This window comes from Salpingoeca rosetta (assembly GCF_000188695.1).
Source record: "Salpingoeca rosetta unplaced genomic scaffold supercont1.13, whole genome shotgun sequence".
NCBI lineage: Eukaryota > Choanoflagellata > Craspedida > Salpingoecidae > Salpingoeca > Salpingoeca rosetta.
The window spans coordinates 1,206,886-1,234,385 of record NW_004754921.1 but is presented as its reverse complement, the minus strand read 5'-3'; the positions used below and the strand labels follow the sequence as shown (position 1 = coordinate 1,234,385).

Below are 27,500 nucleotides of genomic sequence, written 5' to 3'. Positions count from 1 at the left end.
CCACGATCCCAGTACCCGCATACATGTGCGAGTGTGAGCGCGTCTGCACACTCTCCGTTGTGGTGTAGCCAGGGCTGTGTTGCAACTCTTGCCCCTGACAGTGACACGTCGTGGCGTCCTCTTGCTTCGGTCTTCTCACGCTTGCCATGCGCGACAATGCACAACAGGAGGTTCGCAAACCCACCTCTCACTGCGGCGGCGTGAGAGCGAGTTGCTTGAGGAAACTTCAGAGGGCGTGCGCTCGTTGGTGCGCAGGGGGAGCACCATCCGCTTCCAGAAGAAGGTGGACAGCATGTCCAGTGACACATCCCGGCCACCATCTGCCAAGCAGTTCACAAAGTGGATGGACTGGGTCAACGCTGTGGAGGGCAATGCGGCTCCAGATGATGACTCGAGCCAGCCCGTCTTTCTCGTCACCGTCGACGGCCAGCAGCGCGTGAGTGTACTTGTTTCATGCTCCTGTGTTCATGTGTTCATGTGTGTGTGTGTGCTTGCTTTTGTGTGTGCTTGCTTTTGTGTGTGTGTGTGTGTGTGTGTGTGTGTGTGTGTGTGTGTGTGTGTGTGTGTGTGTGAATGTGGGTGTGTTACTCTGGTTCGTTTTGTTCATCTTGCCTTTTTGGGAGTGCTTATGCCCACCAGCGATGTGCCTGTGATTGTGTCCTCACGCTGTCCTCCGTGCCTGATTCACGTTCTGCTTCCGTGACGTTATCGACCTGCATTCAGAAACTGAAAAGCATACTGAAGCGTGGAACGCGTCTGCGTCGAAGGGTAAGCACCTGGCGTGTTTCATGGGTGCTTGCTTGCAAGCAAACTGCACAACAAGCTGATACCCTGCACGGTGCCTTTGCGCTGCATCACGTGACATACACACACACACACATGCACACGGACACACATTCACACATGCACGCCAACATACACGCACAAACACGCACACTAACGCACACTAACGCACACACTCACGTACACACTCACATACACACACACACCCTATCACACGCTCACGCACACCGTGCTGCAGGATTCCGTGTCTAGGATTCGCCAATTCCGGCGCGAAGTTGCGCGCGAGGCCGCGGAAGGACGGACAACTATTGCAGGTGGCGACAGCACAGGGATGATGACCATCACAGAGGAGGAAGATGTTGAGACGGAGGAAGGAATAGTGGGACAAGAGAGCACAACCGGTGATGACGGCGGTGATGGCAGTGGTGGTGACGATGGCCCTGTGCGCAGAGCAACACGGCGGCGAAGACGGTCCACACGCAGGAAGCGCCGGCTCAGTTTCCGTGACCAGGCCGGCACACGGCACGTGCGCACGGAGACATACGAGCAGACGGCTTCAAAGCAAGTCGTCATGAACACGCTCGAGCGCAAGGTGCTGGGCGTTTCCTGTCAACTCCTCTGTTGCTGTTGTTGTGCTGTGTGGTGTTGCTGTTGGTGTATTAGTTATCGTTGAGTCGTGCCTTTGGCTTGTGTTGCTGTATCGGTGTTGTTGTTGTTGTGGGGGTGGTGCAATGTATTGTGCACGAGAGCCTCGTGTCAGAGTGCCTGTTGCATCGGTCACCTGCTCACTCACAATAATTACTGCCCACTTTCTCTCCTTGCCCTCCTCGTTGTCCTCCTCGTCGTCCTCGTCCCCTCCCATCATCACCCTTGAACAGCTTGCACAGCGTGCTTCCGTCTCTGAGTTGATTGAGCGCAGGATTCTGCTCAAGTTCAACACGACGCCGCAAGTCACCGTTGTCGACGGCATTTCTTCGCACGATCGGCAGTAAGCTTTATAGAGTGTGAAGAGCATGTTTGTTGAATATGCGCGTGCGTATGCGAATGCCTACACGTGCAAACATGTGCGTGTGTGTGCGTGCGTGCCTGTATTCGTGTATTTGGACTTTGCGACTTTGCAACTTTGCGTATTCCTCCCACGCGCTCAACGCATTCCATGTCACCACCTATCAGGGCTGATCCAACCTGGACACGGCTGACAAGAGAGGAAAAGGTGCGAATTCACCAGTTGACAGCTGCCGTTATTGTGTGACGCTTGCGTCATGTGCTGTGACCGGTCATGTGTCCATGCCTGAAATTGCTGGACCAGGAACAACCTGCTCATGCACTCTCATTCACCCACCGCAAACACACACACACACACACACACACACACACACACACACACACACACACACACACACACACACACACACACACACACACACACACACACACACACACACACAGGCTGCCATTCGCAAGGAGCTCAACATGTACAAGTGCCGCGAGATGGAAGTGCATGAAGACAGCAGACACATGCTCAGACTGCACGAGTACGTTGTCGAGTTTCCGCGCGCGTGTGCGTGTGTAAGATGGTTGTCACTGCAGTTGCTGTCGCTTTTCTCCCGCGCGCGTGCACACACATACTCAAACATACACACACATACAAACATACGCACAGAGACATACACACATTCATTTCTTAATTTTGTTTCTCATTCCTGTGATTCTGTCTGCATCATTTTCACTGCAAATCCTTAACGCGTGCACACTAGGGACGGCCCGTCCTACCCCCAGTTCATCGGCAGGGAAGGATCACGTGTGACTGTCACGGGATATGGCGAGGGCACGCTTCGTTTCTATGGCCCACATGCGGTGCGTGTTGATGTGCAATGTCTCTCTTGTGCACATTTCCTCCTCGGTGTTCTGTGTGTTCCATGTGTCTTGTCTTGTCTTGCTTGCCTGCAAGCAAAGCAAGAGAGCAATCAGTCAGCGCTGTTGCGTCCTCAGCGAGTTCCAGCTTCACTGTTTGTGCACTCACAGTTGCCTCAGCCAGGGTTCTTGTCATGTGTGTCCATCGCCCCCTCACAAGCCACCGCGTGCCTGCATACTTTTATCACACCACAACTCTCCCCTCCACTTCTCTCCTTTCTGCATTCACTTGTTGGCAATCGCAGATCAAACCTGGCCCGCGCTGCGGTGTTGAGTTGGATCGCCCCATTGGTCTCAACAACGGCACCGTGGCCGACTTTCAATACTTTTCGTGCCGTCCCAAGCATGGCGTCTTGGTGAGTGAGTGAGTGGCGCTGAAACGCGCAAATGTGTGTGTGTGTGTGCGCGTGAGAGAGAGAGTGTGTAAGTGTAAGTGTAAGTGTAAGTGTAAGTGTAAGTGTAAGTGTGTCTGTGTGAGGATCAAATTCAACAAAAGGGAGAAGGTCTGCACAGCAGGCAAACACCTGTGCGCGCATACATGCATTTACACATTTGAAGTTTGACTCTCATGGCTTCACCTTCTTCCTTTGGCTCTGCAGGTGTCACCTACAAAAGTCACGCTATTGAACCAGCCAGCAGCATCGTCATCATCGACCAATTCAACGTAGCGGCTTCTCTCAAGTGTCTCTGTTTAGCTTGTAGTTGAAGTAGTCCAGGTGTGTGCATGGTTTGCTTGGTCGTTTGTCTTCGTGCTTTGTTTCTTTGCTTGTGTTACCTTGCCTTGGTTGTCGATTGTGATTGACATCACGTAGCTGCATGTAATTGTATTGTACTCGTAGCGTCCGTTATTAACAGAGAGAAAGAGAGTAAATGAGGCAAACCAAAGCCATTGATGGCATGGACGAAGATGACGTGAAGAAATGAAAAGGAAAAGATGACACCAGGGTTGCATTGGATGGTGCTGAACAAAAACAGACAGACACACACACACACACACACACACGCACACACACACACACACACACACACACACACACACACGTCGAGGGCTCAGGCATCGCGCAGGAAGGCGTGGCGAAGAAGATCAGCAGCGGTTGCACGTTGTGCAGCATCAGCGATGAAGCATTGGCGGAGAAAATCCCCTGTTGTTGCATCCGCATTGTTGGGCATGTTGGGGCGGCTGAAGCACGCATGGCGCGCAAACAGGGAAGGCAGTTGTGGAAACGTGTGTGTGTGTGTGCGTGCGTGTGTGTGTGCGTGTGTGTGTGTGTGTGTGTGACGGTGGTGAGGAGGGTGTGATGCTCTTGCTGCAACAGCGCCAAGCAAGAAACACATAGGAAAAATACAAGCATTTCCATGGCGTGCAGAGCGAACAAAAAAAAAAAAAAAAACCAGCAGCAGCAAAACACGTACAGGTCGCCCAGCTTAAGACGGTAGATGGTGCCGAGGTGCTGGTAGTTCTGGCCCGGGTACACGGGCGTGTTGAGCATATCGAGCACACAGCAGCCGATTGCCCAGATGTCCGTCTTCGTCGGGTGTGCGCGGATTTGCTCAAGCGACCCAAACTCCGGCGATTGATACCTGTTGGCGGCGTTGTGTGTGTGCGTGCGGGTGCGTGTGTGCGTGTGCGTGTGCGTGTGCGTGTGCGTGCGTGCGTGTGTGTGTGTGTGTGTGTGAAAGATGCGGGACATGCATACAGGAAGAGGATGCACAAGTGTCATTACTTCGCCACCACAAACATCGTTCACTCACGCAAAAGTGCCGAATTGCACATCGTTCTGTGTCAGCGGTTCATGCACAGATATGCACTGTCCAAAGTCGCAGATCTGAAGCAGGGCGAGCACAAAGGATGGCAGGGGCACATGCGTGTATGCATATGTGAGACTGGGATATAGACATGTAGTCGTGTTGACCAATATGCTCTCGACTGTTGAAACCGCAACGTGCACAAGCATCAAAGGAAGGAAGGGTGGAAGGATGGAAGAACACAGCCCCGCCGACCTTGACGGTGTTGTGTTGCGTCAGGAGGAGGTTGCCTGGCTTGAGGTCGCGATGTGCAATGTCGTGGTCGTGGAGATACCGCACACCGCGTGTCAGCTGCGCAGTGAACCTGTTGGGCGCGATGAAGCGAAGGTGGAGAGGGGGTGGGGAGTGTAAGGACAGGACGAAGAGGGAAGGTTAGAGCGGGAAATGGAGCACTGAAAACACGCATCCGCTCATGTGAACATGGACTTAAACAACGACGAGCAAGACGGACAGACAGACACACATGCATACACACACATACACACATGCATATACACACATACACATATACGCACACATACACACATTACACACACATACACACATACACACAACACACACACACACACGCCCGCACATGCGTGCCGTGCCTGCGCGTATCCATGATGTGAAGGGCGTCCACCTCGACGAGCAGCTGGCGCAGCGTTCCGCCACGAATGTACTCCATGAACACGTCGTAGTGATGGTTTGGGAACAGCTGTGCACCGTACACGCGCACAACATTCTCGTGTCGCAGATCGCGTGTCAGCAGCCACTCATTCGGTCGCGCGTTCGACTGTGGACAAGGCGTTGTTGTTGTTGTTGTTGTTGTTGTTGTTGTTGTTGTTGTTGTTGTTGTTGTTGTTGTTGTTGTTGTTGTTGTTGTTGTTGTTGTTGTTGTTGTTGTGAGGGGGCGAGAAATTGAATCAGTGGTTGAAGAGCAATGATGATGTTGTAATTTCAGTGGACTGCAGAGACCACCACCGCCGCCGCCATCACCACCACCACCACCACCACCACCACCACCACCACCACCACGGTCACCACCACCACGGCCATGTGTTGTGTACTCACGAGCATAACTTCTTTGACGGCCATTGGGCGATTGGTCGTGAGATTCTTCGCCACAACAACGCGTCCAAATGCTCCACATCTGTCAGCAATGAACGCGGTGACGGGAGAAAGTGCACAGAAATGTTAGGAGGATGAGATTGGGCATGTTCGCCAAGGCAAGGAGATGACGCCCGGCACAGTGAACGAACACCGCACCCACAAACAACATCTCACGAGGAATGAGTGCAAGCAATGAGTGCAAGCAATGAGTGCAAGCAATGAGCGAACCCAATATCGCGAATTCTGGCGCCGCGAAGAACAGCGACCTGGATCCACGGATCGTGAAATGTGGAGCCCTCAATGGCGTGGTGCCGGCCTGTTGGCAGAGACAGACACGCGTACACAGGAAGACGACCAAGTGAACCAACACGCGCGGACACACATCAACACAAACACATGCACAATATATAGCACGGGTACAGCGCACCGTAATCCGCAATCGTTTGTGAGCATCAAACAGCCTGTTACACACACACACACACACACACACACACACAGCCCACAGCCACGCCCCCACACCACCATCGCCTCATCCAATGTTTCGCTGTTTCTTCCCCTCCGCTCCATCTCACCATCGCGCACGCCCTGTGCATCAGCCGCGTGCACTTCCTGTCCAACAAGCGCTCGGTCTCGCAGCTGCATCCGCTGCCGCCCCTGGCAGCTGAAGGCAAACCCCTAATTATCGGTGGTTCGTGTGTGTTGTGCGTGCGTGTGTGCGTGTGTGTGTGCGCGCGTGTGTGTGTGAGTGAGTGAATGTGTGAGTGTGCGAGTGTGTGTGTGTGTGTGTGAGCATGCTGAAGGCGGTGGCGCTGCAATATTGGTACATAATTGTGAGCAATAACACTGCATGAATGCATGATGTTATGATTACAAGCATCACCTTCGCCAGGTGGCGATCAATCTCCTCACACGTGGCAGCGGGCCTCCGCTGTGCTGTTGCCGCCTGCGGATTTGTCGGAACAGCAACGACGGCATTGATTGGTGCACTCTCTAGCACCGAAGACGAACGGACAAGTGCGGGCATGGGATGGAGTGGAGTGGTGATGAGAACACACAGCACTGGCGCAAGCATTGCAGGAAGATGGAGCAGGCACACCTCCCAACACACACACACACACACGCACGCACGTATACACCAGGGTGCAACTGGGCGTACTTGCTGCCTTCGTCTTGATGTTGACCAGTCGCGTTGCGGCCTCCTCGACTTTTGTGAAGAGCTGCGGCGAAAGCGCCGACAGGACCGGTTCGTCAAGCACCAACTTCATAAACTCAAGCCCCTATTTGTGTGTGTGTGTGTGTGTGTGTGTGTGTGTGTGTGTGTGTGTGTGTGTGTGTGTGTGTGTGTGTGTGTGTGTGTGTGTGTGTGTGTGTGTGTGTGTGTGTGTGTGTTATTTTCGGTCAGGGCGGGAGGATATCTGAGGTCTGCACTTGTATGTGTTGCATTCGAGTGTTGCGATGATGGGTACAGCTATTGATGAGACAACCAAGCACATCGTCATGCAGTCACAAGCAAAGTACTCCACCACCGCCATCAATGTCAACATTACCTCGTCCAGCAGCATGCGCGGAACACCCCAGCGCATCGACGATGTGTTCTTCTTGCGCACATACACCTCAAAGTTGATGAGCGTGAGCGGCAGCCCGTTCTCAAGCCTGGCGCCTGGCAAAGCGGTGCAAGGCAGAGGAACACGCGTATGCGCGTGCGCAAGTGTGTGAATGAATGAGTGGGGCGTCAAAGAGGAAACGCAACAGAAGCTCACACACACACGCACACACACACACACACACACACAAACACACAAACACACAAACAACCTCCCTTTCAAGAAGCACGCTCACAAGTTACAAACAAGCATCAAGCACACAGACAAAAGCACATGTGTGTGCACGCACGTGGAAATGTCTTGACGAGAGCGCGCCATGCAGAGAAAGAGAGGGACCAGAGGCTGTTGATGAGGCCAGGCATGTTGCTGTCAGACATGGGCGTGGAGTACTGTAAGCTGCGGTGGTGGCGGTGTTTTGGCTGCGACGAGAAGACGTGACTGCACAGGTGGTTGACAGACCTGAACCACAACACAGCAGTGCAGGGGAGATGCGCTGGTGTAAGAAGGCGTGGCAATGTGCACACATGCACACAGAAAGAATGACACAAAGCGATCAACGCAACAACAAAACGCGCACAAAGACACTTGCACATTAAAACGTGCACGTACACGCCCACGTCCACGTTCATGTGTGCAATGGATTGACTCACGTGGACAGCGTGATGACGCAATTGAGGAGGCGATCCTCCATGTCGGCCAGCACCGCTTGAACGCTCTGCAAATACGCAAGCGGTGGTTAGCAGCGCATGTCGCGCACAAATGCATGCTGAGATAGACACACAGAGAGACAAACGTACAGGCATACAGACGCACGCACTCACACACAGCCATGCGAGAGCACATTGGCACAGCACAGCGCAATAGACAGACAGACAGACAGACAGACAGACAGACAGACAGACACACACACACACACACACACGCACCCATTCGCTGGCGTAAGGGCCCGGCATGTCACACGTGCTGCCGGCCGCCTCCAACTCCTCCTCAAGTACAGACACAACAGCAGCAGCGGCTCTGCTCAGGCTTGTGGCACCGAGAACGGAGACGAGGAAGGTGACGTGACTGTCACTATCGGCGCTGTTGTACCAGTCACCGTCGTCGCCATCATCATCAACACCGCTGCCGTCACTGTTGGTGGTGAACTCTTCAAACCGCTTGAATTCCGCGGCACTCGGCGTCACAGGCAGCATCTGCGCACGTGTACATGTGCACAAGTACAGAAATGTGATGACGTGTGAGTGCTTGAGCGTGTGTCTGTGTGCACGCGCGCGCACGTGTGCGTGTACATCCCAGAAACATACACGAGCTGCGCTGCGCCGCCATGATCGTGTTACGCCAACCCCTGCTCCCACACAACAGCAGTGTGCTTGCACGTACAGATGAAGTGCTGAATGTGCGCGGGACAGAGCCGTGACGGCTGATGGGGGCGTTGTCGTGTTGCGACACTTCAACAATGACGGGTGTGTCATCATGGCCTGCGGTGGCGGTTGTTGCACGGAAGCTGTCGTCTCCATGCACGGGCTCGCCAGCCCAGCTCTGGCCCTTGCGGAACGACGGACGCAGCAGCCAGTGCCTACAGAAAGATGATTGTTTTGTTGTGTGATGGCGTGTGATGGCGTGAGTGTACATCAGGCACACACACTCACACACTCACTCTCTCACTCTCACACGCACAAACACACACGCTTGCAACGCACTCTCTGTAGTGGAAGAGTTCGTGTTCCCTTGACCATTCGCGCTGCGGGTTGTGATGCATCCACACACCACCATCAGCAGCGCCCACGTCCGCCTTCCGGAATCCAGCCCGCTCTGACGATACACACATGAAGAAGGAGGGAGGGTTTGCATGTGTGCATGTGTGTGCATGTGTAGTCGCGGCTGAGAAACGCCTGGTCAGCAAGCACACAGTCACAGCCGAACAAGAGCGCACTGGCACAGCACAGCGCAACATTACAAGCACACACACACAAGCACACACACACACACATACAAGCACACACACACACACACACATACAAGCACACACACACACACACACACGTACACCGTACCGAGAGCGGTGTGCAGGGCGGCCTTTGTGGTTGAGATGCAGAACACGCGGCGAAGTTCGAGAACGTGGACGACGCGGGTGGCGAAATGGACCAGGCGCTGGATGGAGTTGCCGAGATTGAGGGCGCGCTGGTGGTGGTGGTGGAAGGGATGGTGGTGATATTGGTGGTGGTGAGATGTGGTGATGATGATGGTGGAAGTGACAAGTGGGGGACAGATTAAATGCTCGACACGCAGTTGTGATGTTTGCTGTTTGTGATGGGCAGGCAAGAAAGCAAGAACATCTGACTGCCACCAACATGCATGCACACTCCAACAAGCAAAACTTCGACCCCACCCAACTCACCTCCCGCATGTGCTGTGGTTGCTGCCGCTGCGTATCGCTCTTCAGGTCATCAAAGTAAAACTGCGTTAGCTCCATCAGCCGCTGTGCAACATCAAGAAAACGTTCGCACATGTTGAACAGTGTGTGCTGCACCGTGTGCGCATCGCTCTCCAGCCAGTCCCACTGCAACAAACAGAGCAATAGGGGGGATCGCAGCACAGAACATCCACCATGAATCGTCATGGTCAGGGAGTTAGGGCATGAGCACATGTGCACCGTCACTGCAAACACAGCACCGCCAACACCACCAGCACGACTGTATGTCTGCGTGCACGTGTCTCGGTGTGTCGGAACTGACGTGACGCTGAAGAATGCGGTCGATGCAATATGGCGCATCATCAATCGTCATTGTCCTGCACAGCGCCGCTGCCTCGTGTGCCTTCAGATCGTGATATTTCTGCTCACACACACACATGAATGCATGCATAGAAAGGAGAACATTGGAATGAGTGATTGATATCGGAACGGATGATTGACGTCGGAACGGGTGATTGTTGGTGACATCGTGTGGGTGAATGTGTCTGCCACTGAGAGAGGAGATGAACAGCTGCGACCACAGAACAGACGTGCAACTTCAACCCTCGACCAGCACTGTTTGTATTGAAACCGCTGCCCTCACCCGGCGCACGCGGCTGATGCTGGTGAAGAATTCCGTCTTGATGGCGCGCAGCAGCAGCCGTAAATTGTCTGCACGACAGGGGCGACATGTGCACATGGAATGGGATGAAATGGCATGACATGCATGAGGGCATTTGCGCGCTTGTACATGTTTGGGATTGTGACGCAAAAATACGTGCACTTTTGCGATTATAGCAGAAATATTCACGAGTGGAAAAAATATGACTTCATATGTAGTCACATCACATCACATCACACCCCTGAATCAAACAGCACAATCAACCAATCAGCGATCCAGAAGCACTCAACTGACCAAGCACCAGCCAAACAGCTCAACAGCTCAGGCCATCACATCACCTGTTTCGCGGCGTGAGCGAGACGAGGAACCGAAGATGAAGTCCTGCATTGTTTGCAGGCGCCGCTTGAACACAATAAAGTCATTCTAATCGCGCACGCAGCGAAGAAGGACGAGAGGAAGAAGCAAGGTGAGTGGAGATCAGACTGAGATGAGTGGTAAAGTGCGGGTTCCTCGAACACAACACAACACCCCGCAACTCAACACACAGCCCACAACACACACACACACACACGCACGCACACACACATACACACACACACACACGCACGCACGCACACACACACGCACGCACGAACACACACACACACACATACACACACACACACACACACGTCCCCTGACCCTGAGTTCGCTGAGCGTGACAAGAAGTGCCTTGATGCGTTCAATTTTCTTCTCCACGTTGTATAGGGCGTGTGGACCCTGCATCCCTTCATCCTCCTGCTCCAACACATCCGCAGTCGCCGTGGTCGCGACCAGCAGCGGCACGTGCAACACGTACTCCAGCATGGGCTGCAGGCTCGGCGCGCTCAGCAGCGTGTGCGCAAGGTTCAGGTTGGTCCACAGCTGCAGCACGCGGTCCGTGTCCGTGACGTCAGCAAATTGCATGATGGTGGAGTGACAGGCCTTCTTGCATTGCGTAATGCGCCCGATCACCGCCTGCATGGCCTCGTTTGTGTCCTCTGGCATTGGGGCAAAATCAGGAACAAGGATGCTTGATTCCCGCGCTCCAAGAGCATTGGCACTTCCACTCTCGCTGTGACGCAGGCCCACGCGCTGCTGGTGCTGCTGGTGCTGCTGGTGCTGCTGGTGCTGCTGGTGCTGCTGGTGCTGCTGGTGCTGCTGGTGGTGGTGTGTGGAGTTGTTGTCATCAGCACCTCTCGCGTGTTCACCACTTCCAGCACCATGGTGCTGCTGACTTGCGGCTTCACCACCGTGACTACCTCTTTCTTCCTCCTCTTCATCCCCGTCACCACGTTCATCATCATCACCTTCATCATCATCACCATCATCATCATCATCACCATCATCGTCATCATCGTCCATGGACACGCGCACGTTCTCGTCCTCGTCCTCGCTGTCGTCTACGCTCTCTGCAGACGGGAAACTGGACGTTCGGTCCACAGCGCCACCAATAGAGCGTCCACCGCTGCTACTGCGACGACTGATGACGAATTGGTCATCCTGGAACACATCATCACCTTCACCACCGCCATCACCACCACCATCATCACCACCAACACCATCGCCGCCATCATCACCACCATCATCACCATCATCATCGCCACGACCCACATGACGCAGCGCCGTCGTGTCGCCATCAGCGACAAAGGATGAACCACCGCTTATGTTGCTGCCATCGCGGTCGCCTGTGCCTGTAGCCCAGCGCAGTGGCACCACCCACGTGTGCGCGCGTGTGTGCGCGTGTGTGTGCGCGTGTGTGTGCGAGCTGTGGCAGGTGATGAGCAGAGTGTTTGCCTCTGCATCCGTCACTGGCAGGAAGCAGGCAATGGTCCCGCGATCCGCCCCGTTGTTGATTGCGACGGGCGGCAGCGTGGATGTGGTGGTCGTGGTCGTGGTGGTGGTCGTCGTCATCGTTGTCATCGTTGTTGTGGTTGTTGACGATGATGACGCTGACACCAGCACATCGTGCGATTGTGCTGCTGCTGCTGCTGCTGTTGACTGCGGCGCTGCTGTCGTGCGTGTGCTGCCACCGAACCGATGTGCTCCCGTTGCTGCTGTGGACGACGGAGATCGTGATGGCAATGACGACGACACGCGCGATGATGGCGGCGATGGCGCCGAGTCCACCTTTGCGAGCTCAATGTGGAACGTTGGGTGCGGGTGCGGGGCGTGGATGGATGGAAGCCGAAACAGCACTGTCGACCTGATCACCATAAATTGTGTCGATGTGTGCACGTACGCGTACATGTGTGAAAGATGTGCATGAGCGAATACTTTGCGCGACTCTGGACGTGAGAAACACGGGCAGTCAACACACACACACACACAACACAACACAACACAAACACAACACAAACACAACACAAACACAACACAAACACAACACAACACAAACACAACACAACACAACACAACACAACACACACCCAATTGGTAGTTCGCTCGGCAGTGAGGAGTCCTTGTCGAGGCAGACAACTGCACATTGTATCAGGACACCAAAGGAGAGAGGCATGTGTGCAATGAATTCTTGGAACAACTCGTCATGGAACACACAACCAAGTTACACAACACATTCAAACTTCACAAACATCAACACAACACATACAACACAACACAACTCATGCGTGCGGGTACCCTCAGCGCTGGCGAGGGAGTAGATGACGGTTGACCAGTTTGCGAGTGGTGGCGTCTCGGCAGGTGCAGTGCTGGCAAACACGCTGCCGGTCTGAAGGAGCAGACGCAGGCAGTTGTGGAAGCAGTTCATCGCGTTCATCCTGGACATGGGAAAGGAAGGTTTGGCGAGGGGAGAGAGAGTGGAATGAGACGTTTGCGATGGTGGGGCCGACGGCAGCGGTGGAGGTGATGCCACACGTGCGACGCACACAAACACACACACACACACACACACCACACACACCACACACACATACACACAACACAGCCACTGCACCTGTCCTCCAGTTGGTCGCGCAGGCCCTGAATGCCAGTTGTGACGTCACCACCATCTAAACGCGATTGGCGCCTGCTGCCGTTTGCGTTTGCGTTTGCGTTTGGAATGCGCTCTTTGCAGTATTGCATAAAGCGATCCCACTGGCTCTCGAAATCAAACGGGTGCTCTGCGTCGCCGGCATTCGAGTCCGCGTTTGATGATGCCACGTGGGAGAGCGGACCAAACATCCCTCCACGCATGGCAGCGGCGGTATGTGGGGCGCCGGCCTCGTTGGAGGGCGTACGTGTCACAGCCGTGGTCGCCGCCGCTGTTCCGGCTGGTGACGTGCCAAACGGGGACAGCGCAAGGTAGTGGTGGTGCAGGTTCTGTTGCGGGTGTTGTGGTGACGGCGTTGTGGTGTAGGCAGCGGCATCATCGCCGTCGTCGTCACTGATGATCGCGTCCATCTCCTGTTCAGCGGCCGGCAGGACGAGCATGCGGCCTGGGAACGACTCTGGCACGTGCTCGCTCGGGAATAGCAGGCCAAACGTGTTATTCGCCTTGTCCAGGTCGCACAGCACGGACGCAAGTTGCTGCTGGCTGTAGAGGAGGTGTTCATAGCCGTCTTCCTGCCACAGGCTGGCGGCGCTGGCTTCAAATTGGAACGCGCACACTTGCTGCATTGCGCAACGGTAGTGGGTGTTACAACAGATGGACGTGAGCACGTGGTATGAGTGCATGCACGTGTTGATATGTGCATATGCGTATGTGGATGTGGTGTGTGTGCGTGATGTAGATGTAGGGTGAGGCCGTGATTGCAAAGGGGTTCTCAAGCATGGATTCAAGAAACCCCCCCCCTACACCACGTGTGCATGCAAAACACTCATACGCTTTCACCTTGATGAGTTGGGAGAGGTAGCTCTTGAAGGATGCGAGGTTCCGCTCGCGCGATCCCTCCGTCTGATGGCCCGAGCACGTGTACGAGGCAAAGTCAAGGTCGCCAGCTGCAAGCAGCGTGCGATGGATGGCGAAACGAGACGTGTGCGTGTGCGTGTGTGCGTGTGTTGGAAAGGGGGTGAAGGGTAGTGGCGGGTGTCGTGGTTAGGTTCTTCGTTGGGGGGGGGGGTGGTTTCAGCCAGGGGTGGCGTTTAGCACAACACACACGGCATTCACAGCGCAAGCCCAGCACAAGCCCAGCACACAACCACACATCAACACGTCAACACACGCACTTGTTCTGTGTGGTGAGTTGTGGAGTTTGTTGACGAGTTCGAGGCGGAGTGCGGCCATATCCACGTGCTCGATCGGCCGCCGCTCAGAGAATCGCGTGGACGCCTGCAGGACGCGCGAGGGGAGAGAGGGGGAGGCAGATACAAGCAAGCAACAAGCAAGCAGATGGATGACCAAACAAGCAACGCGATGTAACACAGAGAAGGAAGGATGTGAACGCCGTCACGTGTGCGTCAGGCAATGACATATCACACGTGACACGGTCAACGCAACAACAATATCAAACTGCAGTGTACTTTTGGAATGAGGCGCGCAGCCCATTTCATTCGTCGAAACAGCTCCTCCGTGCTGATCACGTAGCCATCTGTCGCGGCCCTTGAACTGTGCAGAGAGGTGAACGCAGCAACACAAAAGCACACAAAAAAAAGCCAAGGTGAGGTGACATGCCACAAATGGCGGATCCCACACACACACACACACACACACACACACACACACACACACACACACACACACACACACACACACACACACACATACACACACACACACATACACGAGGCAGACTGAAACCAACCCATGGTGAGAGCTGAGGTGCGTTTCGAGAAGGGACGCACCAAGACAAAACGGCAGAAAGATGTAATGTAATAACACGAGTACAGCCACTGACAGTCACAGTCACGGGCGCTGACAACCACAGCCATTGACATTCACAGGCACTGACTTTGAGCGAGACGAAGGAGGGCGGCGCGGCTCCTCTGCTTCGTCGGCGGTGGCCACGGGGCTGATGTTGTCCATGGCCGGGAACTGCCGCTTGGTCATGGACTTGGTCTTCTGGTCTCGCTTCTTGCCTGCGCTCTTGCGCTTGCCTTTGTCCTTTGCAGCTTGGTTGCCTTTTCTGGATGATTTCGAGGACTTGCGCGGCATATCCACAATCTGAGCCATCCGGTTCTCGTGCATGCGCAGCGTGCTGCGCTGGGTTGCATACACCCGCTCGCACGACCTTGGTGTGGTGTACACCACGTGCGGGCTGTGATCACTGTTTGTGCGGCTACGCCTCCGCAATCTTGGGCCCTCCGAATCCTCCGTTCCTGTCAGTTCTCCCGGCATCTCCTCAACCAACCCCATCGCTGCTGTCCGTGCCACAGCTGCATCGTGCTCTGCACCACTACCTTCCTGCATGATGGTGCTGGCTGCTGCGGTTGGTGTTGTGTCCGTGTGTGGTGCCAGAAAATCATCCGAACATTTCCACGACTTTTCTACAACCACCACCACAAATGGCGCAACGGAGGATAGTGGCAGCACTGGACATTGGCTCAGGTGTGTGTGTGTGTGTGTGTGTGTGTGTGTGTGTGTGTGTGTGTGTGTGCGTGTGTGTGTGTGTGTTTGAACACGAGTGCCCTCAAGCTTGCCTGTTTCTGTGTGTCACATGCTACTTCTGCATGCGCATGCCTTTGCTGTGTGTGTGTGTGTGTGTGTTTGAACACGAGTGCCCTCAAGCTTGCCTGTCTCTGTGTGTCACATGCTGCTTCTGCATGCTCATGCCTTTGCTGTGTGTGTGTGTGTGCGTGGTATTGCTGCAGGCCGAACAAAGATGGATGTGGTCGTGCTCAAGGGCGGAGCCGTCGTGGAGACGTTGTTCTCCGAGCACGTACGTATGAACGTGCTGATGCGGTGCTGGGTCCCATGTCCACAACAGCAGATGGTCTTGGCCCAAACAAGGAAGCACGCTCACAGTACGATGCTGTAAAGCCGGACTTACACAAATACACACACGTACACACACACATAATCACACAAACACACACACACACACGCACAAGGCATTTCTGTTCTGAAGCTCACCTGGCACTTATGTGTGTGTGTGTGTGCATGACCACCATCCAGCGAGAAGTGTTCTTTGCACATGACTATGCCATGAACGGGCATAAGAACCTGAGCGACAAGATTACCACACACGGCATGACGGTCCTCAAAGACTTCAAGGTATAACAGACTCGCTGTGTGTACATGTGCGTGCGTGGCTGCATGTGTGTGTGCGTGTGCGTGTGGGTGGAGTTTATATTCACACAATCGCTCACGTCACTCTGTGTGACCTGCTACTTGTGTTTCTTGATTTGTGCCAACATTCGGCTTTTGTGAACGATGCAAAAAGAAAACCGCGACGGAGCTCGGGGCTCAGCGCATCAGCGGGGCCGCAACACAGGCAAGAACCTTGCACTTGTATGAGCGCATTGCGTATGCAGTAGCGTCTTTGCACACACCCACATGTACAAGCAAACAAACAAACAAGCAAGCAAGCAAACAAACAAGCAAGCAACAAACACACCCATGCACAAACAAGCAAGCAAACACACACAAGCACATATATGATTGGTTTCAATGAGAGTGGCAGGTCTATCTTCTCGTGGACATTCCCTTCACGCAGCTCCTCTCACACGGAACACAGCTCCAATCCACTCACTGTCGCCGCGCCAACAGGTGTTTCGCAAGGCTGAGAATGGCCCCGCGTTTTTGGACCGGGTGAAACGAGAACTGGGAATGGATGTGCGCGTCATATCGCAAGCAGTCGAAGGCAAGGTCGGCTTCCTCTCCGCTAAGTCCGCCATGCCAGCATCCACACCGCGTAAGAGCTTGACTTGCTGCACTTGTGGGCGTGGCTCATGTGTGTGTGTGCGTGTGTGTGTGCGTGTGTGTGTGCGTGTGTGTGCGTGTGTGTGTGTGTGCGTGTGTGTGTTGTGATTTCCTGCCTTCACACGAATATATGAATGTGTGTATGTGTGTGTGCGTGTTGCTGTGTAGTTGACCACGTGATTGCGTATGACAGCGGCGCTGCCAGTTTCCAGATCACCGTTGCCAAGCCAGACGCAACCGGACCAATCCCAAGTGTGTGTGTGTGAGTGAGTGAGTGAGTGAGTGAGTGAGTGAGTGAGTGAGTGAGTGAGTGAGTGAGTGTGTGTGAGTGTGTGTGTGTGTGAATGAGTGTGTGTGAGTGAGTGTCATCATGTGTATGTACCCTTGCATGCTTTGCAGTTGTGTGCGCTTCCCGCAGTGAGTGTGCATGTGTGAAGTTTTCCGACCGTCGTCAAGTTGTTCATTTCCATTTTGTGCTGGCGATTGCTGCCTGGTTTGCTGCAATGTCAGATGTTGAAGTGTTTGAGGGCCAGTGGGGCACCATCCCAGCGCTGGAGGCGCTCATGTGCTCCGTCAGGTATCTTTCTCATCTCAACCCCCTGATTCCTTCATGCATGCACGACGCTGCTGCGTCAAGCCATTACTGAGCTTGTCCTTCTATCGTTCCCTGTGGTCCCCGCGTGTACACACAACACAAAACGCACACACACAACGCAAAACACACACACACACACACACAATGCAAAACGCACACACACAACACACACCTCTGTGTTGTGTGCAGAGGACAAGAGCGGTTGACGGCAGACACATCGGATCCGCACCCCGTCACGCGCGATGAGATGACGCGCGTTGTCGATCACATATCCGCGTCTCTCCCCCCGCCATCGCCGCTCCTCGCAGGCCGATTTGATGCCGCACGCCAGCAGACGCCAGGTGCACACACACACACACACACACACATACACACACACACACACACACACGCACATACAGACACACACATACATACATACACACACACATGCGCACGTACTTGATGTTGACATGTGCATTTGTGCGTTGAAGAGTGTGCTGACAGCCTGTTCCATGTTGCTGCATGGGTTGTGATAGGCGCCACGATCATGTCGTTTGGAGAAGAGTCCAGCATCTTTGCCATTGCGGCAAAAACACTGGAACAAAACGCGTTTAGCCAGGCTGACATGGACCGTGCACTGGATCTGGTCGCCAATCTCCCAACATCAACCTTCCAAGAGTACGCCTGAACGTGTTTACACACGTGCGCGTGTCTGCATTTGCTTGTATGTACATGTGATTGCAAGCGTGTTCATGTAAGGATGACACGTGCCTGCTGTCTTTCGTCGATCAGCACACGACCTGCCCTGTCTCACACCGCAAAACCATCACATTTCACATCATCACAAACCACACTATCGCCGTGGTTTGGTCACAACACAGGCGCGGGTATGCAGAGCCGCAGCTTGTCGTGCCGAAGTTGTGTCTTCTTCGTGCCGTCATGAAGCACTTTGACATGCCAAAGGTGCGCTGTGATGTCTGTGTGTGAGTGTGAGTGAGTGTGTGTGTGCGTGTGTATACGCCTATGCACAGTTCTATCCTCTCTGCACATGGACAGTTCACTCTCTGCCCTCTATCTGCACTTCCTTCGTTTGCTGACACCTTCGCCACTGTCCAATCTTCCATCTCATCTTCTTTACCACTTCTCTTCATTCACATCTGCTCTTCCTCCCCCTCGCTGTTACCACAGGTGGTGTACAGTTACATCAACGGCAGCTGCCCCGGCATCGCTGTCTTTGATGACGCACAGGGCAGCAGTGAGGGCGACAGCTCATGACAGAGGTGACAATCCTGGTGGCGTGTGTGTGTGTGTGTGTGTGTGTGTTGAACTGGTCGTGTTGCTGGTGTACTTGCCGTGGTGGTGGCAAATGGTAGGTGAGAGAGGGGAGGACCGTTCGTGACGACAGGCCAGCATGAGAAAGCATCGGAACAGAGAGGAGAGAGAGCAAAGAGCAGAGGCGTGGTGCAATCACGACACTGCACAATTGTTGTTACATTCCGCGTTGTTGTTTCAAATGTTCCCACGACGAAAAAGGGCTTCATTGTAACCGGAGAGAACATGCTGTAACACGGCAGTGGGCGATGGCAAGTGTACACCGCAGTCGAAAAAAGAAAAGTGCGGAGAAAACGCAACTACTGCTGTAACCTGCCGGGTCGTGTCCGTCCATCACATCACTCGTGTGGTTCATCCTGGCCACGTGGAATCACTTTCACAAACACGAAGTTGTTCGCCTCAAATTCCTCTTGCAGCGCACGCATCGACTCTGTTGGTGTGTGTGTGTGTGTGTTTGTGTGTTTGTGTGTGTGTGTGTGTGTGTGTGTGTGTGTGTGTGTGTGTGTGTGTGTGAGAGAGAGAGACAGAGAGAGAGACAGAGAGAGAGAGAGAGAGAGAGAGAGAGAGAGAGAGAGAGAGAGAGAGAGAGAGGGGGGGGGGTGTTGGTGTGTGGGTGTGGGTGCATGTGAGGCATGAGAACGTGAATGATGGTTGCGCAACAAGACGCCTCTGCCATCACATGCGCCAAAAACGCTCGGCAAGATGACAGGAGCAAGCGCAGACCTGAATTCCTGCAGAGTCCAACGACGGCACCGCCGCTGCCAGGAAACTTCACGGCCTGGCGAAGCGTATGGTTGCACGGCAATGTCACGGGCCATGATCAAAGAGGTTGCTGATGTGAGATGAACAATGCGAAGGCATAACAGACCAAGCTGCACATGTTGACCCTCCTAAACCTTTGCACACACACACACACACACACACGCACACGACATGTACACATCGTAAACACACACACACACACACATACACACACAGACACACACACACACCGAGTTGTGCTTGCGGGCAATTGCGACCATCTTCAGGTTCGCTTCGCCAAGACACTCGTCTCCGTACAGCTGCCGACGCAGGCTGAGAGGCAGGGGAGGCCATGACACACATGCACGCATGATCGTGCAATTGCACAGTACGGAGGTCAAGTGCGTGTGAGTGCGCGCATGGGTGGGAATGCCGCACAACCGCACCACACCACCAACAACGAACACTGACGTGCACTTGCCGAAACACACGCTCTCAACTTCTTCATCTGGTTTCTCCAACAACGCGTTGCAACCACCACGATCATCCTCACCACCCCACCCTACACTTCCCCCCTGCAACACTGGCGAGTTCACCCACTCGAAGTTCTTGTCCATGAGATCTGCGAGGGTGTTGTGCTGTCCGCTCAGAATCGCTGCTCGTGCCGCGTCCGTAAACGCAGCAAACTGCTGCATCCCACTGTCAATGTGCAAGTGAGTGAGTGTGCGTGTGTGTGTATGTGTGCGCGTGTGTGTGTGTCACGTGAGTAAGCATACACATGTATTGGTGGCTGCAATTACACACAAGAAGCGTTGCGTCGACCAACATGCCCTTTGTCACCTCCACTCACCAACCAACCTGTACCCGCAACACCGCCACCGCCCTACCACCCATTTGTCCACGCTTACCTGACGACGGCCTCTTCGCCGCTGTTGTAGCGCTGGCGAATGTTGCTGTGAATCTTCCCAGAGTCGCTCGGGTCCGCCAAGTACCCGAGCCAGAACTGGGGAAGCTGGTGGCAGGGTGGGCGAGTTAGTGAGGGTGTGGGTGAGGGTGTGGGTGAGGGTGTGGGTGAGGGTGTGGGTGAGGGTGTGGGTGGAAAGGAGCACAGGTCAGTTGTCGTGTGTGATGTGTGGCACATCAAACAGAACAGCACCACCACCACCACCACGACGCACGTGCCACCACCACCGTCATCGCCTCATCAACCAACCTTGCTGACGGGGAGCTGCTCGTAGTGGCCGTACCCTTGCGCGTCCATAATCTCCTTTGAAAAGTCCATGTACACACACCCGTTGTACGCCTGAATTACGCGGTCCTGCAGGCCTGCATTGATGCCAAGCTCTTGCGTCTCCACACTCAGCACAAAGTTGGCCTTGAGGTGGTGCACGTGAGAGGTCGGTGGTGGTGCTTTGGTTGTGAGGGCTGGAAACAAAGTTAGTGGGGTGTGTATATCCGCAAGCCCTTGCTACTCTTCAGTCTGCACCTGAGCAGCAAATGTAGGCAATTCAACATTTGGTACAAGCATGCACAAGCAACGCAACAGCTGCTGGAACCGTGCATGCAAGCAACATTTGGCACCTGAACTGGCAGCGGGAAATCCTCTTGCGTCAGGTTGAAGAAGGCGACAAGGCATTTCAGCACGGCAGTGCAAATGGCGGAGCTGCCCGCAAGTCCAACCTGCACACATGTACACATACACATACACATACACATGAACACGCAGCAATGAGGCTGGTAATGAGCATGTGCGTACAAGCAAGCATGAAAGCAAAACAAAGCATGCAAGCAAGCAAAGACAGGAGCCGTCAGGGAGTTCGCGTCCTGCTGTAGTTGCTACACGCAGCAAACAATACCCAAAAGCCATCTTCAGTTCAGGAGAACAGCAGCACAGCCGAGCAGGTGCGCCACCTGTCGTGGGATATTGGTGTCATATTTGAGCCTGAAGTTCCTGCGAGCAATGGCGATGCCGCGCTCCGAACAAAACTCAAAGAACTTTTTGCACGTTGCCTGCAGGCATACGTGTGCATGTGTGTGCATGTGTGCGCATATGTATGTGTGTGGATGTGTATGTGTGCGTGTGTACGTGCGTGTGTGCGTATGGATGTATGTGAGCACAAAGGCGAGAGGGACCAAAACACTGCGACGGACACATTGAAAGCACGTTGGCCACAGTGCAACTGCTACGATGCGCGTCCTCGCATCACCGCACCAACAACATCACCGCCACGACGCCACCTGCATGAGGCGAAGGCCGCCCTGGTAGCCCTCCTTCTTGCTAATGCCGCAGAGATCAGCGAGCGAGCCAAATTCGGTCGGATCGTTCAGGGGGTGTGGCTCAAGCACCTGTTTGCAGTTGGGAGCAGCACAAGTGGCACAGGCAAAACGAGCTGGGCTGAGTTGAAGGAGTTGAACGTGCACTGTAGAATGTGATCGTCGCTGGTGGTCACAGCCACAGTGTGCGTGCGTGTGTGTGCGTGCGTGTGTGTGCGTGAAGAGTGGAGGGCAATTGCACAGGTGGGAACACACAAACACGCACACGCACGCACACACGCGCCTACGTACAACACCAACACAACCACACACACAACAAGAACACACACTGACCAACCAAGGTGTCGTTTGGGGTGATGGTGGCCTGTGCCCAGTAGTTCCGAATGGCAAGGCTGATGGTCTTGCCAAAGAAGCCGTCGCTTGGGTTCCCCATCAACCCGACACGTGCATACGCGCGGCGGACAATGGGGCCGACACTTCGCCCGCTTCGCTCTGCCTGTGCTGCCTGCAGGCACTGGTGGTATTCCTTCACGCCAACGGCGCCAATCAGGCCAAAGTGGTCCGGGAGCTTCATGCCATACACAGGTGTCTACCGTGGCAGAGAAAGGCATACATGCAGTTGTGAGTTAAAACATGCGACACGACATGGTGCAGAAGACCGTCCGCAGTACGCAAGGACACCCAGACAGCCAAACAGCCAAGAGCTATCGACGTATCCTGTCTTCACACACACACACACAACACACACACACACACACACAACACACACACACACACACACACACACACACACACACACACACACACGCACGCACACACACACACACACACACACACACACACACACGCATGCACGTCCCCTGACCTGCTTAACGAGAGCCTCCATGAGATGGCCGAGCGACCGCCGCGTTGTCGCCGCGTCCTCAGCAAACTTGCGGATCAGGCCAAGGGTCTCCCGCTTGAAGCAGTACAGCACCACGCTCGCAAGCCGAGATGTGGTCGTGCCTGCGTCGCGAATGAAAGGAAACAAACATTTGAGCAAGACGAGACAAACAGCCACAAAGATCGGGAGCTCCGCTGTTTCCCCTCGCCACGCAAAAGCCTTGTGCAGGCAATAGATGAATGCATACATCTAAACACACATATCACACATTTCATACACATATCACATCACACACACACGCTCGCATATCACACATATCACACACCACGCACCTGGCTTTGGCTTCTCAAAGAAGTTGGTGACTTGGTGGTCTTCGTTGAGCTCGAGGATGCCGCGAGACGTGCTATCCTCACCAGGGTGCATGGCGTAGTAGCAAGAGAGCTCACCACCGCGTGCCTTGAAGTACTGCAGGACGCCGTCGAGGTCGAAGCTCTTTGGGTTGAACAGCATGTCACCTGAGACGACGAGCAGGTCGTCATCAATGGAGCGGCTGCGGATGGCCAAATCCAAATCCGCAATGGCCCCAATGCCGCCCGTGCTGCTTGTTGTGCCATCGTTGATGATGTTCTGCCGCGGAAAGCCGTTGGCTGTCGCCCAACGTTCATAATGTTTGTACTTTTCCGCATTCTGTGAGGGTGTGCGTGTTATGTGTGTATGTGTGTGTATGTGTGTGGGGGAAGAGAGGAGGGGGGGTTGAATATGGATCATTACATTGGACAATCGTCGGTCGAGCACCAAACACGCACACACACACATTCACACACACACATTCACGCACACACACACGCACGCACACACGCACGAACACACGCACGAACACACGCACACACGCACGCACACACGCGCGCACACACGTACACACGCACACACACATTACCGTGACGAGGTAGACGTCGGATGAGATGTGGGATGCCGTGTTGACAGCGGCCCACCATTGGTCCAGGATGGGGCGGCCATCGGGTCCAGGCAGCAGCGCTTTCGGGATACCCACTAAGGAAGCATACTTTCCGCTTGTGTCTGCTCGAAGCTCGGCTTCAAGCCGTGTCGCATGTCCAGCCACAAGGATCACGCACTTCATGCTGCTTCGATGGGGGTGTTGTGCCTGTGCTGGGTGCGCGTCAGTTTGTGTGTCGATAGTGGATGCTCCCGTCATGTCACTGAATTCAGTCTGACACACTGAATTCAGTTTGGCCTGAACCCCTTGACCTTCAACCCTAAACCCGAAAGAAAAAAAAGAAAAAGGCCAATCACTCATCGCCTACCTTCCTCGCAACCCTCCCTTCCTCAAGCCTGCAATCATGACGGCGGTTCTCCCAGATAACCTGCCCCAAGTGGAATGGCAGGAACTTGTTCCTCAGCGGTGTGTGTGTGTGTGTGTGTGTGTGTGTGTGTGTGTGTGTGTGTGTGTGTGTGTGGTTGCACATTGCCAAGCGTTGCCCTGCTTCAAAAGTTTCTCTCACACACGATTCTCGTTTCACTCTTTTTTTGCTCCCTGTTCTCCCACCCACCCCCCTCCCCCTTTCTCTCTCTTGTTGCTCCAGTGCCTTTTTCATTGCGGGTCTGATCGCAGGCGCGTTCATGTTCCTGAAGGAGCTCCTTGAAGTGCTGATGGACACCGTCAAGCTTGTGCCACGCATCATGTGCGCCCTCTACCTCTTTGGAGCATACGTCTTCGTCTACATTGTACGTCGCCAACAAGGAGTTGCACGTGTGGGGGTTTGCCTGAGCATACTTCGGGCTGTGGTAGCGTGCCCTTGCTCACTCGTGTGTGCGTCTGTTTTCGTGTCTGTCGATCTATCAATTTGAAGCGTCAACATTGTCTCGTGTCCTCGTGCCGTTCACCAAGGGCGGTTGAACCTGTATGCTCGTGTGTCGACACGCCTCGTCACGCTTGTTGGTACACATAAGGCACGTTTCGTCGCGTGTGAAATGCAACACTCGAGATGAACGTGCGCGAACATGCGCTAACGAGTACATGTTTGATGTGCACAAATGCACACGCCTCCACACCAATGCAGTGTGTTGCCGTCGCTGTGGAAATGGAGTCCGCTGCCACTGCGGATCCGGTTGTGCAGCTGGTGCGGTCCAGCTTGACCCTCGGTGCCCTCTATATGCTGGCAGGCCCACTCCTCATCCTCGTTCCAAGTGTCAAGGTCAGCGCAGTGTCGTGTGCCGTGTTCGCATCCCTGCCAACGAACAGCATGTCAAATCGCTTGCGTCGCTCTGATTGCATTGAAAGATGCCTTAAATGTCAAGTATCTCACGGCATGAGTATCATGTGCCCATTCCCCATCTACAACATGCCCGCGACGGATGTGCTGCTCCATCGTCACAGATTACAGCAACAAGCCATCGTGAGAGGGCTGTGGGACAAGCTGTAGTTGGTTTGCTGTGCACTCTGTGTTGCATGTGGTTGTGTATGTCGACGCACGTGTACGTGAGTGAACGATTTTTGTTGTTTTATTTATGTGTGCATGTGCGCCGCACCGTATCACCTTGGCCGCCATATGTACTCAGCTGCGTGCATTCATCATGACCATTATTTACGTGCTACTGGTCCTCCTCGTTTTTGTCCCATCACAGCTGTGCGTTTGCTTGTCGGTGGTCTGCAACACAAGCAAGCCAAGAAGTTTGCCCTTTTTGCTTTTGGGCTCCTGTTCATCTCTCAGGCCGTCGTCGTGTACTCGCTGGCAGTCGTGTTCTGGTGTGTGTGTGTGTGTGCTTGTGTGCGTGTGCGTGTGTGCTTGTGTGCGTGCGTGCTTGTGTGCGTGCGTGCTTGCGTGCGTGTGTGTGTTTGTGTGCGTGTGTGTGTGCTTGTGTGCTTGTGTGCTTGTGTGCGTGTGTGCTTGTGCGTGTGATGGTGCACGCGACATAGTCCGCGGTGAGTTGATATTGCGCACCGGTATGTACTGTTGCTTCGCACGTTGGTAGGAGCGTCTTTGGCCTGGAGGACGTGGATGTGATTGGCCTTTGCGTGTGCTACGTGATCTTGAGCACCTTCTACCTCGTCGCATTTTACGGCAGCATGACCGACTCCCCCGTGAAAATTGATGGCGAAGACCCCATCAAGGCCATCAGGTCCGTGTATGGATACGAGCGCGCGTGGTGTGTGTGTGTGTGTGTGTGTGTGTGTGTGTGTGTGTGTGTGTCGTTTATGGATGCATGAGCGTGTGCAAGACCGATTGTGTACATTGTGTCTTGTTTATCCACCCAGCCATCTGACTCTTGTGCACCCACTCAATTTGTGCTATGCCCTCTGCCACATAACTGTCCTGACTTGATCCTGGCCTTTGTTGCGCCTGATGTTCGATGTGCCATTCCATGATTGCCACAACTCTTGTGATGACAGGGACAACTTGCCCATGCTGGGATCTGTCAAGTACCTCTATGCGTACATGATCATGTTTGCTCTCAAGATGATTGGAATCCTTGCTGGCATTGCCTACCTCTTTGATCAAGACCGCAACAACCACTACGTGAGTGATGCCAAGTGCTGAGTCCTAGACAGTGTGCGACATTGCAGTACGCGTCCAGACTCCATTGTGCCGGCTCGTTGTTGTCCGTCAGCGTTGCCTGGCACGCTCACTCTGCGGCCTGCATGTTTGCGCTCCCTTGTCACATCACATCGTCAAACACATTAGTTACACGTTCATTGTCATGCTGCTGTTGGCGCTGTTTTATCCTCATGTCTGCACACACACACACACACACACACACACACACTCACACACTCACACACTCACTCACTCACTCACTCACACACATACACGCTCACTCACACACACACATATACAATCGCTCTCTGTCTTTCTTACCCACACGCACCATTCACCTCCCACCCAAACTCGTGCCTACCATACTGGTTGCGCTCACTGAACAGAACGACCCAGACAGCAGCAGTGCATCCTACGCCGTTTCGTGCATCTTCTTTGTGATTGCGCTGCTGTCGCTTGTGGCCTTTGTTGTCTTCCTGGCAAAGGAGGTGTACAACGAGGTGAAGAAGACGTCGGCGCCCACGCCAGTGCCAGAGGAGGAGATGCACATGCGCGTTGCTGTGGCTGCGGAGCCCGTTCGCCTTGCCCGCGAGACGTCCCTCGATACCCAGACGTAAGAAGTAGCACTGCACTTGACCTGGACTGCGACTGAGCGCTGCGTCAACTGAAGTAGGGAAGGCTTGCTTTGAATGGACTGACGTCTTGTGTGCACTTCACACACACACACACACAACACAACCACGCAACACACACACACACACAACACAACACAACCACGCAACAAAACACATGGACACAGGAGCGGCTCCCCTATGGCTCAATATACGACTGCTGAGTACAAACTCGAAGAGACTGCTCAAGTTACACAGAAAGTGCTTCCACTAACGCCCCTAGAACCGTGAGTTCCCATGCCATCGTGCTCTCGTCAATTGTGCCCTGTCTGCTGACTTGCACATTCGTTAATTGACCCTTGGTTTGAAGCGCCACTGGATGTGCTTGTCGCTCTCGCACGTGAACTGGCGACATCGCGCAGCCCATGCCGACGTGCGTGT

At 54.2% G+C, this 27,500-nt stretch overlaps 5 protein-coding genes across 5 annotated transcripts in view; 3 read left to right on the top strand and 2 right to left on the bottom strand.

Moving 5' to 3' along the window:
* The window catches only part of PTSG_05702 (uncharacterized protein), a 6,003-nt gene extending 2,420 nt beyond the window's left edge, over positions 1-3,583 (top strand). Inside the window, exons 4-12 of the mRNA XM_004993510.1 lie at positions 168-436; positions 724-768; positions 1,022-1,375; positions 1,662-1,771; positions 1,957-1,996; positions 2,233-2,318; positions 2,541-2,640; positions 2,943-3,053; positions 3,297-3,583. Of these exons, the coding sequence (XP_004993567.1) occupies positions 168-436; positions 724-768; positions 1,022-1,375; positions 1,662-1,771; positions 1,957-1,996; positions 2,233-2,318; positions 2,541-2,640; positions 2,943-3,053; positions 3,297-3,365 (1,184 nt within the window). The 3' untranslated portion in view covers positions 3,366-3,583. The remainder of the gene's footprint in view (positions 1-167; positions 437-723; positions 769-1,021; positions 1,376-1,661; positions 1,772-1,956; positions 1,997-2,232; positions 2,319-2,540; positions 2,641-2,942; positions 3,054-3,296) is intronic.
* On the bottom strand, positions 3,509-15,676 carry PTSG_05701 (STE/STE11/MEKK2 protein kinase). The gene is made up of 29 exons (XM_004993509.1): positions 15,178-15,676; positions 14,750-14,834; positions 14,456-14,558; positions 14,121-14,227; positions 13,245-13,900; positions 12,929-13,068; positions 12,721-12,769; positions 10,955-12,497; positions 10,612-10,696; positions 10,256-10,323; positions 9,935-10,033; positions 9,598-9,759; positions 9,254-9,380; positions 8,900-9,011; positions 8,580-8,775; positions 8,126-8,392; positions 7,850-7,914; positions 7,489-7,658; positions 7,143-7,255; positions 6,752-6,872; positions 6,476-6,585; positions 6,168-6,270; positions 5,824-5,911; positions 5,557-5,635; positions 5,094-5,278; positions 4,699-4,807; positions 4,450-4,523; positions 4,111-4,278; positions 3,509-3,877 (listed from the first exon to the last, which is right to left on the bottom strand). Exons 1-29 carry the CDS (start codon positions 15,633-15,635, stop codon positions 3,748-3,750), a joined length of 5,772 nt encoding a protein of 1,923 aa, XP_004993566.1. The 5' UTR covers positions 15,636-15,676; the 3' UTR covers positions 3,509-3,747.
* A 32-nt stretch (positions 15,677-15,708) lies between these two features.
* PTSG_12350 (uncharacterized protein) lies at positions 15,709-19,261 on the top strand. Its single transcript, XM_004993508.1, has 11 exons — positions 15,709-15,773; positions 16,037-16,104; positions 16,341-16,439; positions 16,609-16,659; positions 16,935-17,079; positions 17,256-17,339; positions 17,598-17,664; positions 17,872-18,023; positions 18,201-18,342; positions 18,546-18,627; positions 18,853-19,261. Exons 1-11 carry the CDS (start codon positions 15,731-15,733, stop codon positions 18,937-18,939), a joined length of 1,020 nt encoding a protein of 339 aa, XP_004993565.1. The 5' UTR covers positions 15,709-15,730; the 3' UTR covers positions 18,940-19,261.
* PTSG_05698 (uncharacterized protein) lies at positions 18,933-24,105 on the bottom strand. Its single transcript, XM_004993507.1, has 13 exons — positions 23,832-24,105; positions 23,227-23,581; positions 22,877-23,016; positions 22,349-22,600; positions 21,976-22,083; positions 21,649-21,747; positions 21,319-21,417; positions 20,951-21,112; positions 20,646-20,749; positions 20,338-20,436; positions 19,989-20,070; positions 19,720-19,774; positions 18,933-19,426 (listed from the first exon to the last, which is right to left on the bottom strand). The coding sequence occupies exons 1-13, from the start codon at positions 24,030-24,032 to the stop codon at positions 19,335-19,337; spliced, it is 1,848 nt and encodes a 615-aa protein (XP_004993564.1). The 5' UTR covers positions 24,033-24,105; the 3' UTR covers positions 18,933-19,334.
* Positions 24,106-24,154: 49 nt separating this feature from the next.
* The window catches only part of PTSG_05697 (uncharacterized protein), a 4,776-nt gene continuing 1,430 nt past the window's right edge, over positions 24,155-27,500 (top strand). Inside the window, exons 1-9 of the mRNA XM_004993506.1 lie at positions 24,155-24,314; positions 24,496-24,637; positions 24,973-25,107; positions 25,290-25,308; positions 25,538-25,658; positions 25,886-26,032; positions 26,304-26,430; positions 26,835-27,061; positions 27,248-27,346. Coding sequence (XP_004993563.1) covers positions 24,253-24,314; positions 24,496-24,637; positions 24,973-25,107; positions 25,290-25,308; positions 25,538-25,658; positions 25,886-26,032; positions 26,304-26,430; positions 26,835-27,061; positions 27,248-27,346 — 1,079 coding nt within the window. The 5' untranslated portion in view covers positions 24,155-24,252. The remainder of the gene's footprint in view (positions 24,315-24,495; positions 24,638-24,972; positions 25,108-25,289; positions 25,309-25,537; positions 25,659-25,885; positions 26,033-26,303; positions 26,431-26,834; positions 27,062-27,247; positions 27,347-27,500) is intronic.

Coding starts and splice junctions, on each gene's coding strand:
- PTSG_12350 (XM_004993508.1), top strand. CDS start 15,731: ATGGCGCAACGGAGGATAGTGGCAGCACTGGACATTGGCTCAG. Junction 18,024..18,200: donor CGCACGCCAGCAGACGCCAG/GTGCACACACAC, acceptor GGGTTGTGATAG/GCGCCACGATCATGTCGTTT. Junction 18,343..18,545: donor CCAACATCAACCTTCCAAGA/GTACGCCTGAAC, acceptor GTCACAACACAG/GCGCGGGTATGCAGAGCCGC.
- PTSG_05698 (XM_004993507.1), bottom strand. CDS start 24,032: ATGAAGTGCGTGATCCTTGTGGCTGGACATGCGACACGGCTTGAAGCC. Junction 22,601..22,876: donor TGGAGGCTCTCGTTAAGCAG/GTCAGGGGACGT, acceptor CTGCCACGGTAG/ACACCTGTGTATGGCATGAA. Junction 22,084..22,348: donor TCACCCCAAACGACACCTTG/GTTGGTCAGTGT, acceptor AACTGCAAACAG/GTGCTTGAGCCACACCCCCT.
- PTSG_05701 (XM_004993509.1), bottom strand. CDS start 15,635: ATGCAGGAAGGTAGTGGTGCAGAGCACGATGCAGCTGTGGCACGGACA. Junction 13,069..13,244: donor CGCGACCAACTGGAGGACAG/GTGCAGTGGCTG, acceptor TCCCATGTCCAG/GATGAACGCGATGAACTGCT. Junction 8,776..8,899: donor GAACTCTTCCACTACAGAGA/GTGCGTTGCAAG, acceptor ATCTTTCTGTAG/GCACTGGCTGCTGCGTCCGT.